This window comes from Triticum urartu, unplaced genomic scaffold (genome assembly GCF_003073215.2).
Source record: "Triticum urartu cultivar G1812 unplaced genomic scaffold, Tu2.1 TuUngrouped_contig_4465, whole genome shotgun sequence".
NCBI lineage: Eukaryota > Viridiplantae > Streptophyta > Magnoliopsida > Poales > Poaceae > Triticum > Triticum urartu.
The window spans coordinates 1-17,758 of NW_024115056.1; the positions used below are offsets into that span (position 1 = coordinate 1).

Here is a 17,758-nt window from a genome sequence, read left to right on the forward strand (position 1 = left end):
AGATAAACCAATTATACATAAAATAATTCAGAGAAGATTCAAATATTGTTCATAGATAATCTGGATCATAAACCCACAATTCATCGGATCTCAACAAACACACCGCACAAAGAAGAGTTATATCGAATAGATCTCCAAGAGAATCAATGAGAACTTTGTATTGAGATCCAAAGAGAGAGAAGACGCCATCTAGCTAATAACTATGGACCCGTATGTCTGAAGTAAACTACTCACACATCATCAGAGGGGTCATGGAGTTGATATAGAGGCCCTCCGTGATCAATGCCCCCTCCGGCGGAGCTCCGGAAAAGGCCCTAAGATGGGATCTCTTGGGTACAGAAGGTTGCGGCGGTGGAAACAGGGTTTCATGGTGCTCCTGGATGTTTGCGGGGTATGTGAACATATATAGAAGGAAGAAGTAGGTCGGTGGAGTTATGAGGGGCCCACGAGGGGGAGGGCGCGCCCAGGGGGGTAGGCACGCTCCCTTGCCTCGTGGCCACCTTGTTGATTGCTTGACGTCCACTCCAAGTCCTCTGGATCATATTTGTTTTGCAAAAAATCACGTTCCCGAAGGTTTCATTCCGTTTGATATTCCTTTTCTACGAAACACTGAAATAGGCAAAAAAAATAGCAATTTGGGCTGGGCCTCCGGTTAATAGGTTAGTCCCAAAAATAATATAAAAGTGTAAAATAAAGCCCATTAACATCCAAAACAAATAATATAATAGCATGGAACAATCAAAAATTATAAATATGTTGGAGACGTATCACTCTCCCTTGACCTCAGCTGGATCTAGAGTTCGTGGGACGTCACCGAGCTGAAAACGTGTGCAGATCGCGGAGGTGTCATACCTTCGGTGTTAGGATCGGTCGGATCGTGAAGACGTACGACTACATCAACCGCGTTTTCATAACGCTTTCTCTTACGGTCTACGAGGGTACGTGGAAAACACTTTCCCTTCTCGTTGCTATGCATCACCTAGATGGATCTTGCGTGTGCGTAGGAATTTTTTTTAAAATTACTGCGTTCCCCAACAGCTACTTGTACGGGCTGCCCAATTTCTTCGAGGTGCGAAGATTTGTTACGATCGGATGGAAATCTTGCATGGCTTTTGCCGGGACGGTGGCGATGGCACCCGTGAGTGTCGTTTCCCTCTTTGGAGGCGTTGTCGAGGTGTGTTCGACATTTTCCTCGCTCGTGTGGAGTTGGTTGTTGTCTCTCGATAAAAGCCTCGATTCGGTAGGATCGAAATGATGGCGGCGTCCTCGACGTCACTCCTCTGTTGGGAGCATCGTGTTTAGAGACACGACTTGGTTCCTCATTGCTTTCCTCTAGTGTTCGCCGTGGTCCTATTTTGATCTTCGGCGGTGCTGTGTACGACCGTCGCCAGTGCGTCCAAGACGGTGTCTTCCTCGGAGCTGATCAAGTCTTGTCATTCACTTGCCATTTCTTCTTAGACATTTAGGGTGGATGGTGCGTTGACAAGTAAAGTTTAGTGAGAGCTGGTGGTCTTCCAAGGAGCGGTGTTGTTCTTAGTTAGAGTAGGCGCTTTTGCTTTTTAGTTTTGTTTAGTTGTTGGTGGTTGTATTGGTCTTAGCTGAGTGTGTTGTTTGTTCTACGCTCATCGTTCGCAATGAATGGTAGTATTCTTATACTTAAAATTTTGCCTTCTAGTACGCTAGACGTACTCTCTTAAAGAAGAAAATTCATCCAAAAGCTTAAGCTGATGAGAAAGGTGAACCATGCATTTATATGTCAACAATAAAAAAAATTCTTTTGTCGGCGATGAGTGCACGCAGATTTTTATGATGATTCAGAAAACTAGTGCATTTGGAGCGCATAGGATATTCTGCAATGGCTTTGGCTTCAGAATTGGCGAACGTTGATTTGCGCTAGGGGCTGCTAGTGCTAAGAGCTACAAAGAGACAGACAATGGAGGCCGGTCGAGGACAGTGACCTCGCCGGGCCGTAGACGCAGGGTAGGAAAAAGGAGCCACGTCAAACGTCATAGGAGAACTTGTGCTGATAGATGGATGGCCGGCACAATAGCGTCAGCAGCCACGGGCATGGCAAGATGCCGGTGCTGGACGGCAAATGAAAGGTGGACTAGAAGCATACGCGGGCCTTGCTGCGTCGTTCTACTTTTCTATTGTTTAATTATTTGATTGTTAATTCACGAATATATTTCTTGCTACCCTATTTGCAGATCGGGGGTTGTTGTTCATTTCATAAGCCTTCTATGTTTTGGCTTTCATAATTTTAGAGTGAGAGCACCCTTTATTGCATTGCAGGATATGTTCAGAGTCTGAGACACATCATCATTTACTTGGTACTATATGACCCGTTGCGCCAATGGTGCAAAGGGCGAGAGCAAACAACTCTTTGTAGAGTAGGGAAATAGATACACGTATAATGTTCCTACATAGTGTTATATATTACATTGAAGGTTGGTTCATAGCGACAAAATCCTCACCACAGCTTGAGTCTTAGTCCGGATCATAGGGGTATATACCTTTCTTCTGCTATGGGTATATACCTTCCTTCTGCGGTGAGAAACACGTCGTGCTTGTAACGCTCAGAAGTTCAACCACAACACCTTGAATCTTTAGAAGAGCTTGTCTGATATTACAGATAGCCATTGAAGAAGTAGCTCCAGCAAGAACATGGATTTTGTTAGATGCGCGCTTCATCCACATTGTCACACCCTTCCCTAGTCATAGTTGAAATGCGGAAATGCTTGATTTTTTTTCCTTTTAAGAGTAGCTTGTTTGTGACGCTTACATATGCCTTTTATTTCTTCTGCTCATAGTTGAAATCAACATGCACCTTGTGCTCTCTGCATTCCATGAACCTGATGGCTCGAACAGCCGCACGATTCATCGATGACACCCTATCCTTACATACGTGGCTTGACAGCGCAATTCATTCTACTGAAATGTGGAGATGCTCCTTTGTGAGGTAAAACTCAACTACACGCATATCCACCCTGCTCGAGCTACTTACGAAGTAGACTGGTTTAGGAGCAAGAGCTTTTCAAACATTACGTCAGCCGGAAACTTGTTGGATAGCTCAACCAACTCCATGAGGAGCACTTTGAAAAAAGATAAATCCAAAGGTTAGGCACAAGCTGTAAATGGAGTGTATATTAAGAATGATGATCGAAAAAGTTTTAGCATGCATGACCATCAAGAATCTAATAACCCCTGAGCAAACCGATGACATGAGATTACAAGATCATAAATATAACAGCAGAGACATGAAATCAAATGGATTCAGGAATACAATGATACCTATGTCTAGAGGAAATCAAACGGATTTCTATAGCTTAAGTAAATTGAAGGCATTAACTTTGCGATTGTAAGCACAGAATGGAAGAATTGTACATATATTTTAGTAACCAATCGAGGAGGAATCTAGGTCAGGAAATCATATAATCTAATCTGATTATGCAAATATAATTTCCGTTGGCACGCACCAGTAGACTTGCGTATGGCGAATGAATATAGGCAAGACAGGCAATCATAAGCATAGTTAAAACCAGAACGAAAAGAGTTGGATCTGGAAGAGAGAAGGATGCTTCAGGGAGCAGGGCAACACATGTAGGAGATCATGGTCAGCTTCGTTGAAGAAGAAAGCAGATCAAAGACCTAAGAAAAGAAAGAATGGTCAACCAAAATGGAAAGAGAATGAGAGAGAGAGAGAGAGAGAGAGATCTACTGCAACCACTGTTAGGGTGTTGCTTCAACATCTTATCTTCTCTCAGTTGTTTGCTTTTGAAACAGAAACTGTTTGAATGTACAAGGATCCAGATAAAAAAATTCAAATGCAACTAAAACCGACAGAGGCATTTTGGGAACTTCATTTAATTATCTTTGCACTAAATACTCGAATAAGTTCTCAAGTTTGAACTTCACTGGAAAATCAGATAAGATTATGTAATATAATCAATATATCCTTTCTTATTTGTTTTCGTTTGAATCAGAAACTGTCTGAACACATCTAAGGCCTTGTTCGGTTACACCTCTTCTTAAGAGGATTGGAGGGGATTTGGGTGGATTTTGACTTGTGGTAGATTATATCCACCTCAATCCCTGCCAAACCCCTCCTAAATCCCTGTCAACCGAACAAGGCCTAAAGCTTTTCTTAAAAATGGATAGGCCCATCCACTTGTTGATGCTCCTATAAGATGTGTGGGAGTCCCACAAGATTCAAATGCCTCAGGGATCTCCCCGAGTAGTGGGAAGCGGGTATATACCTTTGTATTTCTCCAGTAATGCCACAACAAAGAGCAATTGTTGTTCTTGGACTAATATGCAAATAACATCAGCTCACGATTAATGCGAAAAGGACAAATAATAAGAATAATAAGTGGACAAGATAATCTCCTTACAACATATGGGTATAAATAAAGCGAGGATCCTATAACATATTCCCGTCTCAAAATAAGTGTCTCAACTTTGTACTAAAGTACTAAGGTTAAGACACTTATTTTGGGATGGGAGTACTACATATCTTTGAAGGATTGCGTCCTTTTCAACACCTTTTCATGTACTAAGGTTATCAGTCCAATATCAACATATGTGCCTTAATTTTGTCATAATACATATGTAAGAGAATCAACATATAGCGCATGATCAGATCTTATTTTTATTGATTAGAAGGTATCTCTAGACGCTATCATCATACATATCTCACTCCCAAATAAACTACGGGTAAGATTAACCATCTATTTGAAATTTCCAAGTCATTCTTCTTAAATATTACTCCCTCCGTAAATAAATATAAGAGCGTTTAGATCACTACTTTAGTGATCTAAAAGCTCTTAGATTTCTTTACGGAGGGAAGTGATCTAAACGCTCTTATATTTATTTACGGAGGGAGTATACCGCATGGTATATGTCCATGTCAAAAATGGAAATCAGATGAAAAGAGAGTGGACATTAACAATCTCTAAGATTAGCTTAATCACACTGTGTCATTACACACTAAAAACTACAGGAAGGAAAACTCCCACCACATGGCTATGTATTTTCATCAGGTATGGCACACAGTTTATTTTACCATATTAAAATTGGGAGGGATGGCGATGATGAGATTGGTCAGTTCTCTAACCCAATCTATAACGAAAAATTTCTTATTTAGTTTTTTCAAAGTAAATATTGAAGACATGCTTGAAACATAGATTTTGTTAGAACAATAGTTGTTTAACAGCGGAAAATCACTTGAAATTCCCAATAAAATAGATAGAGTAAATATGTCTGTTTTATAGAAGAACTTACATGGCGGCCATATCCAGCACCATCACTAACTGATAGGCGAGCTTGACTATAAAGAGCGGAAAAACCTCTCCTAATCATTTTTGTAGTTCTCTTGAATTAATGGAACAAAGAAATAGGAAGAATAATGAATGGTTGTACACGAGCACTAAATTGGCAGCCTGCACACTTGTGTTTCTCTAAATTTTATTCCTACTATTCTGAATACAAAACACCTCTGGATTTAGCTATGCCTATAAGAAAAATGGAAGTAGCACAAGCATTTAATGAAATGGTGCAAAGACAAGCAAAAGAACAGTCCATTTACCTGAGCTGACAAGGAGAAGCACACGAGCAAGGCAGGCAAGATCGAGAAGGAGACCAAGGTGGATGTTAGAAAAAACAGGCTGAAACCAAAAAAACAACATGGTCAGCACACAAACATTTCATCGAACGTGAAAACATGAAAACAACAATGATATCATTCGGCCAACCTTATAAAACAGAAGTTACCTTACCATGGCCAAAGGCCAGACCAATTGTTTAATACTTCGAATTTCCAAATCAATATTCTCATCTGCTTCTCCTCGCTATTTAGTCTCCATCTCTAGCATCTCTGGCTGTTGCAGTCCAATGAGCGAACATACATATTTTAGAAAATAAAAAGATTACTTGTGGAAGATCTAGAAGTGGGGAAGAACAAAATCTACAGCAGCCCAAGAGATTCAAATATAATATCAACTCATAAACCCGAGAGATTCCTTTTGGACTACATCACCTAGGCTGGCACCATACCAACTTTTACTTGTGGAAGATCTAGAAGTGGGGAAGAACAAAATCTACAACAGCCCAAGAGATTCAAATATACTATCAACTCATAAACTCGAGAGATTCCTTTTGGACTACATCACCTAGGCTGGCACCATACCAACTTTTACTTGTGGAAGATCTAGAAGTGGGGAAGAACAAAATCTACAACAGCCCAAGAGATTCAAATATACTATCAACTCATAAACTCGAGAGATTCCTTTTGGACTACATCACCTAGGCTGGCACCATACTAACTTTTACTTTGCAACACTCTGAAACATATCCGTACTCTCTGAAACATATCCGTACTTTCCACTTAGAGCGTCCTCCCAAATATAATAGTGTTACAACCCTGATACATAATATAGTGCAAGAGGGCTCACAGATCGATTGCTGGCTCACAGTACAGGGTGGTATGCCATCGACAAGCTAAGGTGATAAAAAAATTGGTGTATTTTCTCTTATGGGCAAGGAAGCAAGAGTTTCGCTATTACAAATTGTAAGAAACTGATAATTAGAGCAGATTACTTGTCCCCTGCCACTTGCCCTTCTCACCGGCCTACTCCTTCCCCCTGTAGCCGGCCTCCTCCCCCTCCCCTGCAGCTTGAATGGAGAAACAAATTTAACCAATGTATTATACAAAGTATGACAGCTGACAGAAGTGTTGTGACAGAATAATAACAAATAAAACAGCTCATATAAGTTGCCTTCAGATGTTATATAAGGTGTAATTGCTCTAAACCAAAATTCTTACTGCAGACTCATTCAAATTCTTTTTCAGAGTTTCGGTATACTGAGCTGCTGCTTCCTGATATTTTCTGTTGTAGAAGGGTTCATTGCCTGCAATATGCATAGTGGGGTACATTCAGATTCCAGAGAAGAGAGCCTTTGGATTAGCAGGGGACATATTTGCTAGCTAAAATCTGAATCTTGTTAGGCAATTGTTTGTGCAATGTGAATTCACTGTCTGAGTTGGTGTGCAGGTTTGCTATCATTTTTTGTAGCATAGGCATGGTGTTCTGATTGCAAGTGAACGTAGCTGCAAAAGTGACTTGTAGCATTGTTTGCCTGGCTCAGCTGATGAATTTGTTGTAGCAGAAACGACAACAAAAAAAGCGGGGTTGAACTATCCATGTGTCTCGCTTTGAACAGAATTACCCCCTCTAATTCATCCATGTGTACAAGTGAACTGACACCAAATCCATCTGATTGGAATTCGTTACAGAAGAAACAAAATAAAGGGCATCCGTTTCCATCCATGTAAAGTGAATCCACCTCCAAGGGATCAGATGAGAGCACCCCCAAACCAAACCAATCTAGTGAGCCAGGTGAAAATTAAATCGTTGCAAGCAAGCAAGGAAGGGATGGTCGCCATCTTACCACCGCTGTTGAACTCGATGCTTCAACAGCCAGCGCGGTGCTGCTGTTGATGCAGGGGCGGAAGCTCGTCGGAGAAGGCCGACTGCACCATGTCGTGGTTGTATTGGTTGCTTGCGTACCCGGATGCCGGCACGTGTCCTTGGAGGTCGAAAACAACAGCATCGTTGTATGAGCTTGAACTTTTCCTGGAAGCATGACACATAACAAAATCATCTTGTGTAATGAAAAATGTGACTGGTGTCATCTTAAGTAGTCAATAATACATCTGAAGAAACAAAAGCATGTGCCTAGGCACCAAAATTCAGCAGGTATGTTTTTACTTGTCGGTGTGAGGAAGGACGCGGGGTCGTTCATTTTTCTTTCGCTCTTGCCGCTCTCGCCCGAGTCGCTGAACTATTCACAGATGACGTGGATGGCGCGGTTGTGCCTAGCATATCCCTTGACCTTTATATGTTCAATGATATTACTCGGTTTTTTATAACTATTGTTCTCCACAAAAATGATATGTTAGTAGCACTGCTAAAAACATATCCAAAGTAGTGGTTGGAGTCACGCATGTTCCAGACCTGCAGGGTTAAACCATATTACTGGATGGACATGATTATATCCATCCGCAAAACTAACTCAAAACTATGATATGCGTAACTGAGGCTTCTGATTTTAGTATTCATCTACAACAACTATACAACTCTATGAGCTAACCAATATTTCATAACTTACTTTGGTCACATACAAATAATACAAAACACCAACAATAATGATCTGCAATAACGGGAAAAGGGTAGTGGAGGTGAGAAATACTTGGAAGTTGCAGCACTGCACCAAAGTATATGGCTTCTGGTTTTCAATATCGATCATTTAGATGCATAATTAGAATCAAAATAGAAAGACCATATTTGAAATAAAAGCAATGCTTTGCACTGACTAACAACAGAAAAAGGAATGATGCATGTTTATAGCGGCCTCTAAGAGGAAGAGACGAAAATGGGAGGATCAAGAGATAATAGTACAAGTGATTGATCGAAGTTTTCATTTGAATGTAACATTATTGATGCATTAATAAGGCAAATGTGTACATAAGCGACCCGGTGACAATTAACCAAATTATCTTCATGGAAAAGCCTAGTTATCACCTTGTCTTATTGTTTTAGTGCCAATTAAATTCAGTTAGAGACCGTGCTCCTTAGGCGTGGAACCATATGCTAATTAATACTCCCTCTGTTCTAAAATATAGTACATACTTTGTTTTGAAAATTCAAACGTATCAATGTTTGATTAAGTTTTTAAAAAATCAACATCCATATGTACTTCTATAGTTTATTTATTTAGTACTTCAGATATTGATAGTTTATTCTAGAAACTTGGTCAAACATGGACATCTTTGACTTTTGAAAGACTCATATGCACTGCATTGTGGAACAGAAGCAGCATAAAGCATGCCGTGTATAAACTACCTGAGATTGTTAATCCACAAGCACGAACATGGTACTCAAGCAATGAAGCATGAGGCTTTCATATTGAAACCTTACACGGTATAGTCTGCTACTTGTTTAGCCCTCAAGTGAGCGGGGTTGAATTTGAATCAGCCTACCAAAGAAAGGATGGCAGAGGGAGAGGAATGAGGTATCAGGAGTTGTACTGGAGACTTTGTGGACCATGGCATGTCGATGAAGGCGACCAAGTTCCGAAGACGAGGTCGTCCCTGTCTAGCACCTTTGCTAGCCGAGGCGGCCTACGTTGTCGCCTGCTCCTCTAGGCCCCGAGCGTCGTCGTCGTTGGACGTTAATTACCACATAGAAGAAGAGGAGAAAGATGGAGCGATGGGCGGGGTGTGCGGCCTGGTGATGGAAATGAAAAGCTGGTGCAACCTTGTGGCGCGGAGGAGGCGGTGTGGGCCGGACACCCATGCAACTGTGTGGTACGGAGGAGGCGGTGATGGACTGGCGGCACCCGTGCAACCATATGACGCGGAGGAGCAGGTGATGGGCCAGGTGTATGTGCAACCGTGTGGTGCGGAGGAGGTGGTGATTTGGGCGTACCGCCATGAGATAAGGGGGAGAAATATGAAGAGATGGGCGGGACATGCGGCGTGGTGCTGGACTGATGGCGCCCATGCAACCATGTGACGCAGAGGAGGCGGTGATGGGCCAAGCTGGCAGTGACCGTGCAACTGTGCGATGGTACATCATTTTAATAGGCATGGATATAGTTAGTTGCATCATTAATTCCCTTATACCAGATGTACATGAGTGACACTGTACATGAGTGACACGTAACCCTTTTTTGCCGCAAAAAGTAGTCGCTCTGATCTAAAATAAATGTAGTGGTTTTAGTTTAGAAAGTGTGACATATAACCCATTAAGTGTTGGACACGTGTAGTTGGATGGTTGACCCAAACACTAAACAATACCTATTGTTGGATGGTTAGGAGGACATTGGTATCCCCGTCAACCAAAGTTTAAGTCCCAAACTAGACATTGGTACTTGCATTTTTCTGAATTTATTCCAGGTTTTTTGATGATGTGCGTTCAATGGAAGGAGACGTTCCCGTCGAATACGAATGCATCTATGATGACTTCATCAATCTTAAGATGACGTGCCGGTTCGGTCTATTAGAGGTGCTCATAGGAGTAAGGTCTAAGGGTGAGTGTATGTGAGCCACTTCGATTGTAGTGTGTTTAAAGAAACAATACCTACTCACCTGGTAAGGGCATCTTCAACAGTTTGTATGTTAGTTTGTTGATAAAATATGGCCTGTCATCAACCAACACCTTAACATACAACAATTCCAATAAATTATATCTAGTTTACCAATAAGATGTGAGATAATAAATGAGGTGATCTCTCATTCTACATTGAAACTTGTGCAAGAAGTGTTGGTTCATGTACATACAACCTTTCTCCCTTTCTTCATTTATTGTATGACACATCATCAAAAATCCTACTCCCTCTGTAAACTAATATAAAAGCATTTAGATAACTATTTTAGTGATCTAAACGCTCTTATATTAGTTTACGGAAGAAGTATGTGGCAAAGTCTACCAACAATTATCTTATAACCATTGAAGATGCCCTAAGAGACTATGATTCTTCTAAACAAAATTAAGTGATTCTCCTAAAAAAATAAGACAGATGGTCACTTGACCCTCCACAGCCCCGAAGGGCTCACAGTGCTTATATTTGAGGGACTTTAGATATTGTAGTGATATCGGCAAGAAGAAGGTGGGATTAAGACGGATTGCGATCCACGGGCATGGCAATTTAACCCTTACAGACGCTTCCACCTTGGAAGACATTTGGACTCGACTATATCTGGATTCCAGCGTGCACATGGCTGTAACACGTGCGAGTGCCACAGGATAAATAATCTTTTTTAGCAAAAAGCCAACATTCACTATAGTTGAATACCGTAACAGCCGGTAAACACAAACCTTGCAAACATGCCTGTTGCACATGAACGACTGAGAAAATCTTCACGGTATTTATCTAGCCTAACAGGGATTTTTTGTCCAGCTGGATCATAGTTCTACCAAAGTCCAAAAATGGCATATCATCAAACCTTCAAACTATTCTGAAGGCTTCAGAGGCATTTTCATCAGCAAGGTTATATCAGGCCAAGACGATCATCTCGTGCTGCTTCCTTTCTTGAACGCTGTAAGGTTCCTTTTGAGAGACTTAACAGCAGATAACATTTGTAGCTTCTCCGTGGACGCCCCGGCATGTTTCTGCTTGATGTTCCTAGTCGATGCATCATCAGGTGGCAATGTACTCCCCGGAGATGACTCCTCCACAGGTGGTTCACTATCCAATGTGCCTGCATGCACGCCCTTCTTCCCAGCTTGCTTTCGTTTGAAGTCGGCACTCCTGTACAAAACCATTCACAGTCAGCATCAATTACAGTTAATGCAGGTCAGGCAGATTATACAATAGTAGTAGGATGGGTAGATGAAGGTGATGGATGCTGGTAGTACCTCTTGTACTGGGGATCAGTAGGATCCAGCGCAAACAGATGAGACGTGAACATGGGATCAAACCTCTTGTCATTGCTAAGATCAATATGAGGATGTTTGTCCTCGACAGAATCCTTGCCCTTCTTGCCCTTTTTACTCTTGCGTTTTATGTTAAAGCCCTTTGCACCATTGCCTGCATCCTGATCAGCAACCAAGAGCTCCAACTCTTCTTTAGTTGCTTCTGGTTCGAAATGTTCCTCTGGAAGCTTGTCCTTTCCTTTCCCTTTTTCTTTACCTTTGGCCTTCACCTTCTGCTTCTTCATTGGCTTAACGTCTTCATCAGACTTTTCATCCTCAAAGAAATCATCATCTTCATCAGCACCATCTTCGTTGCTATCGTCGTCATCATCATCATCATCCTTCGACGACCTCTTCCTAGCTTTCCGCTTTTCCTTCATTTTTTCTTGATGCATCTCCCAGACAGTCTTCTTCTCGCTGCTCTTCCTCTCAAGGATACGTTTGCTAAGGTCCTCAAGTTCCGTGTTAAATGTTATCTCCATGTCCTGGTCATCAGTTTGTTCCTCATCTGATTTATCTCCTTCTAGTAAAAGAGCCAACCGTTCCTTATTTGTTAACTTCCTTTTCGCTACTCCATTTGGTCGAGGCTCATCACCAGAATCATCTATATCATCATCTGACTCACTATCACTCGCTAAAAATACACCAAGGTCATCTAACTGCGACAAAAAAAGAGAAGACGTTAAAGATGTCAAACCAAAGAAAAAAAATAGAAGGACAAGAAACAATGACATATAGATTGAAAGTTTTCATGAGAAGAAAAGGGTAGAAAATGCATGTCATCAACATAATTCACAACTGTCCCAAGAAGATAAAAAAAAAACAAGAGTCCACTATGACACTTTACTTGCCCCCTTCACATTTATTATTGAGTTTTAAGTAATAGAGCTAACCTGTTCATCATTGAACTTCCGCCTCAGTTTCTTCTTACGCTCTGGCTCATCATCATCCCATGTGAGCTTAACTTTGCTATGTTGCAAAGCACGAGTCTCAAAATCAGGCTCCTTGTAATTCGGAGGTGCCTGCATGGAGTCAAATAAATTATGAACTGAAAATACGACTTAGCACGAGGGGAAGGCAAGTTGTGCTTAAATAACATCATAACTTATTCAGCCACTTCTGAAAATGGTAACATTTATGCTGCCAAGTGCGAACAGTTTAATATGAGTACCAAGAAATATGGGTGCAGCTACAAGATACCTCTGTAGCCACATCGCGAGCAGGATGTTTGAACTCCATAGAGTCCGAAATAAACTGCAAATCGAACACATTTGCTGTTTTCAAGAACTCGGTACCATCAAGAGTCGTGTATAGGTGATTTGCAGTTGTACTGGAATCACACACCACAACTGCATAGTAGTACCTGCAGCAAGAACATAATCACAAGAGAACACAATAAGAAACTCTTGGAAAGTAACTGTATATTGACCAAGCTTCAAAATATCAGATATCGGGTTCGTATCGGTTTGGCTTCGACATATCAGATGTCGGATATCGGATGATATATCGGACGATATGTAGATATATCAGAGAAAATATGTCTAGTCTTTTTTTTCATTATTTTGTTAAATACATTTATTTTTAGTAAAACAAAATATATGATGTCATCTACATATATATGCATTTGTACGAAACATTGTGCATGACTTTGATAATACATAATGAACTTGTAAATGCATAATCTTATTTCACTGCATTCTGATAAATAATTGTTGTCATCTACGTACCATTCTATATCGGTGGACATATCGGGCTAGATATCGGCCATATCGGTCGATATTTCGGTCCATATCAGATGATATGTTTGAAAATGATATTTACAAAAATGATATGTTATGTTTATATCAGTAGAGCCCCAAAAGTGATATATCGGTCGTATCGGCCTAGATTTAAAAGCTTGATATGGACTATAGTTCATAAAAAAGATGGACAGACAAGGCTGTTTGGACATACGCACACAATCCCAAAGACCCAAACATGTGAAGTAGAAGCCACCGTAGTTACAATTACATTAGGATTTGAACATTTTAATATTTCAGTTAATAATATGGAGATTCAGATCATGGTTTTAAAATACATGTTCGAACCCATCTCAGTTAGTCCCAGACAAACAGATAAATAACATGATGACAATCAGCAAAAAATATCTATGTTTTATTCCTAACCTCAGTCTGTTTAGCTCATAAGTACGCAGCTTGTTGTTCTCAGAATCAGAGTCATGCTCATCTTCTTCGTCATCGTCTTCATGACTGTCATTGTCATCGTCTTCATCACCGTCATTGTCATTATCATTGTCATCTTCAGAGTCATGCTCACGATCTTCGTCGTCCTCTTCATCACTGTCACTGTCATTGCCATTATCATTGTCATCTTCCCCACCATCACCATCACTATCACCATGAATACCAAGAAGAGAAGACGGGCCTTGAGTTGTCTCAATGTTCATGCACTCCAGTCCAAATTCTGACGGATATATTGAGACTGATAGAACTCGTCCACCTTTTGGGATGCAAGATGTCATCACCATATACAAGTCCACCGCCTGTTGAAAGGGGCACAACAAAGGGATAATATCTCTGAACTCAAGAAGCAAAACAGAAATTGCTACAAGCAAAAAAAAGGTAAATCCCAATGAGTCGTTTGTATCCTCAGTTCTAGTAAAAGCAGGATTTCATTCAGTTATCAGAATATTAAGTATCAAAGACATTTGTTGGGTTGCCATAAAAATCAAAGTGCTTCAATACTTAACAAAAATATTGGACATATTTTAAATGAAAATACAATCATTACAATTTACAAGTGCGTTTGAGTGATGGGGATTAGGGATTTCTTTGGGAAGTTTTACCGCTAGATATTTCACCTGTTCTCAACAAAACAAAAAGAATAGAAACATAAACATCTTTAAGCCAAACAAGATGAATCTATGTATCATACTTCAACCTAACAAACCAGTCACACACTTTGTGGCACGACGTCCTCTACTGAATCTGACTGACTGCTCGTCGGCCCATTCCCAGGGATGACTTTGTGGAGTGGTGGTAGCAAACCATTCTCCAGATGCCCACTGCCACATGCAAGGGAGCTTAATTGGCGATCATGTTTATGTCGTGTTCTTTTTTTGTTTTGTTTTTTTACTCCGGAATCGTTCTATGGTAATTTTCTATTAAGGAAAATTTCAAATATGTACAAGGTAACGAAAAGAGCTAAAGAAACCTAGAGAACAAAGTAGAATGCAATGTAATGGTGCCATCTCCTTGTTTCGTAGAGCTAATGAGATGGAATGGAATGGTTCCGTCTCGGTGTTTGGTTTCGTCTAAATTCAACACTAATGCTGACAGTAAACATCATTTAGCAACTACTAGTATTAAATTCATGTCAACAAGTACTGGTACTAAGCATCATTTGTAAAAGTAATGCATCACCGTGTGCATCTACACACATCTTCAAGCAGGATAGAAGGAAGCGCCGAGGATTTGATTCCTTGCACCTTCACTCAGGTCAGCCCGCTGCCCAAATCAGCCTTCCTTGGTGGGCAGCACCAGCGTAGGTGGTGACGGCGGAGAGCTGTGCTCGGGAGGCGGGGTCATCGGGCCATGGCGTGGTGGAGGTGGAGGAGCAGCCGGTCAGAGCTCGGGTGAGCGCAGGTCAGAGGTTGACGACAGTGGCTGTTGGGGTCGACCATAGTGCAGAAAGAGGCAGCGGCAGAGGCTGGCATGGCCATGACAGTGAGGGAGGAGGCACCTGCGGAAGCCGGTGATAGAGCTATGCAGAGGCAAGGTCATGGAGGATTGGCTGTCAGGCGCGCAGCTAAAAAGCACGGACACGCCAGGAATCGCCGAACTGCCGTCCTGATACGCCGGGATACGCGAATTTTGGAGTATCCCCGAAATTCGAATTAAAAAAAAAGAAAAAACAATTGGGATACGCTGGGATACGCGGGGACACGTTAGGGATACGGCCTGGACCATCAGGAACCCTATTTTGCAGGGTCACGACATAATGAAGAGGCGCTCCCTCCCTGCCTCCCAGGTCGCACAGATGGCGCCGCCACCTCCTGGACACTTCCCCACCGCCTGGACTCGCCGCCACCGCCGCCGGCGCGCCTGGATTCGACCGGCGACCGTCCCCTCCAGCAGCAGCAGCAGCAGCCTCTCCTCGCAGCCGCAGGTAACCCAGCTGCATCCTCTCCTCATCCTCATTCTTCTTCAACCTCTTCCACTTTTAATCTTCAGATGCTTGCTGCTTGGTGCTCTACTGCTGTTTGCTTGCACTAAGTTATTGTATCTGATGCTTGCTGCTTTCTGCTTTCTGCTCTTTGCTTGTGCTGCTGGGTGCTGGCTGCTGCTGTTCTTGATAGGAATTGATTGCTTGTTGTTGGCCTGAAAGGTACCAAACCATGGCATCTGCGAGTGGCACAGCCGGTAGCCAATCATCCGTGGGTGAGAGTGAAGGGCGTCCGGGTTCTGGTGCTGCAATTGGGAGCCAAATGGCATTGCAAATTGGGTGAGCAAAGCAAAAGTCTTTACTCTTTTGATGTGTTCATATTGTCTTCTGGTTATTTCTTCTATTTTTCTAACCTTCTTTGCTGTTTGATGTGTTCTGCAAGATGCAACTTGCAATGACGAGGATCAAACAAGCACTTGATAAAAGAGCCACCAAATGGGGCAGTATTCTCTATTCTCAACTCTTTTTCTTTTAATTTTCTGTCTTAATTCTATATTATATGTCATATTTTTATTTTATTTTATATATACTCACCGTATCCCCGAATGGCTGTTTTTGGAAAATACCCTATCCCGTATCCCCGTATGCGTATCCCCGTCCTTCCGTCCCCGTGTCCGTGCTTTTTAGGCGCGCAGGGTGCATGGAGGCACAATCGAGAGGAAGCAGATGCGGGCAGGGAGGCCACAACGCCGGCCGGACGCGAGCAGATGGCGGCTTGGCTGCACGGCGCTGCGGGCGACGTCCATGGTGACCGTGCAGCAAGGTAGAAGTGGGTTTGGGAGCTCTTGTGAGGGAGCCTGCAGGGAGGAGGGCGATGGACAGGCGGCTTGTAGGCCGGCTGGCTTCGCCGGCGGTGGTCGGGAGGCCAACCGGCAGCTGAGCGCGTGGGATCGGGTGCATCTCCCCCGGTGGTGGCTGCTTGTTGGGGTGAGACGAGAGAGGGTGAGAGGAATGAGTGCATTCTGCATCTCGGGGGTATATTCCCCTCAGGTGGAATCAGTGCATTCTGTTTTCCTCTCGAGCCAAACGCAGGAACCGAGGTCAGGGACATCACAGATCCATTACATTCTACTTCATTACTGAAACCAAACACATCCCTAAAAATATACATCTATACAATTCCTGATTTCTGCAGCATTGTGATGATTTGCTCTTAAGCTCTGATCTTGAGGTCTTTCTTGAGGATGTTGCACCACCCTTGAACATGTGGGGCAGCACTATGAGTTTTTTGCCATTCCTTAAGAGTACATATGCTCCAGCAGCGCATGATTACTAGTTCAAGAGCAATTGTATTAGGCAAGTCTTGAGTGGCTAGAAGAGCCTCATCAAAGAATGATATTCCTCTGTTCTTATTAGGAATGATCATCTGTCAACAGTTTTGATCAAAAGGGCAGTCCCAATATAGGTGGACTGGAAGCAGCACAATGAAACCATCCTAGCGTCGCCAGTTTGCTTGACAGAATCAAAGCTGAGGTCAGATTGTGCGCAGGGACAGTGGTGACGGGCCTTAGACAATTTTGCCTGCAGTGCCTACCACCTAGTGTGTAGCGTTGTACTTTGGGGTGTGGCCTCTCGTAGGCTTGTACATACAACTTCTTCTATCAATACATTGAGACACAAGGCTTTTGCATTCCATCTAAAAGAACTAACAAACCAGCAAAAGAACATATATTTTTTCTTTCCAAAAGTCCTGCTTACCATCATCTATTTTAAAAAATTGCCATCCAAAGAGCCCTTAGAGGTTTATCAAGCAAATGCAAAAGCTGAAAAGGAATGCAAGTGGCCTAATTTTTTTTTTCTTTCGAGGTGGATTCTCAAGCAACGGAAATAACCAAATTGCCTTTTGAGCATGGCTAAAATAGTTTAGGCGCAGAGGATTACTTATCAAGATAATATAATAGAATTAATGAATTAGTGCACACACCTTAATGTGATCCCAGTCCATGTTAACAACAGCAAGCCTATGAGTTTCCTTATCAATCATAGGTGTATCATCATGCCTCGCCATCAAGTAATGAGCAATGTCACTGCCGACAGAGCACTGCAGAAAAAAGACAGCA

General features: G+C 42.2%; 1 protein-coding gene and 1 long non-coding RNA gene across 2 annotated transcripts; one reads left to right on the plus strand and one right to left on the minus strand.

Annotated features, from left to right (window-relative positions):
- Positions 1-10,796: 10,796 nt before the first annotated feature.
- LOC125527868 (pre-rRNA-processing protein ESF1-like) lies at positions 10,797-17,739 on the minus strand (the record flags this gene model as incomplete). Its single annotated transcript, XM_048692375.1, is given in 6 exon segments — positions 10,797-11,310; positions 11,418-12,133; positions 12,368-12,496; positions 12,675-12,837; positions 13,640-14,016; positions 17,623-17,739. Coding segments are annotated over 6 exon segments (1,743 nt in total), but the record flags the coding sequence as incomplete, so codon positions are not given.
- Positions 14,086-17,716, plus strand: LOC125527869. Its single transcript, XR_007292275.1, has 3 exons — positions 14,086-15,641; positions 15,861-15,977; positions 16,081-17,716. It is a non-coding gene; the product is annotated as an uncharacterized LOC125527869 (long non-coding RNA).
- Positions 17,740-17,758: the final 19 nt, after the last annotated feature.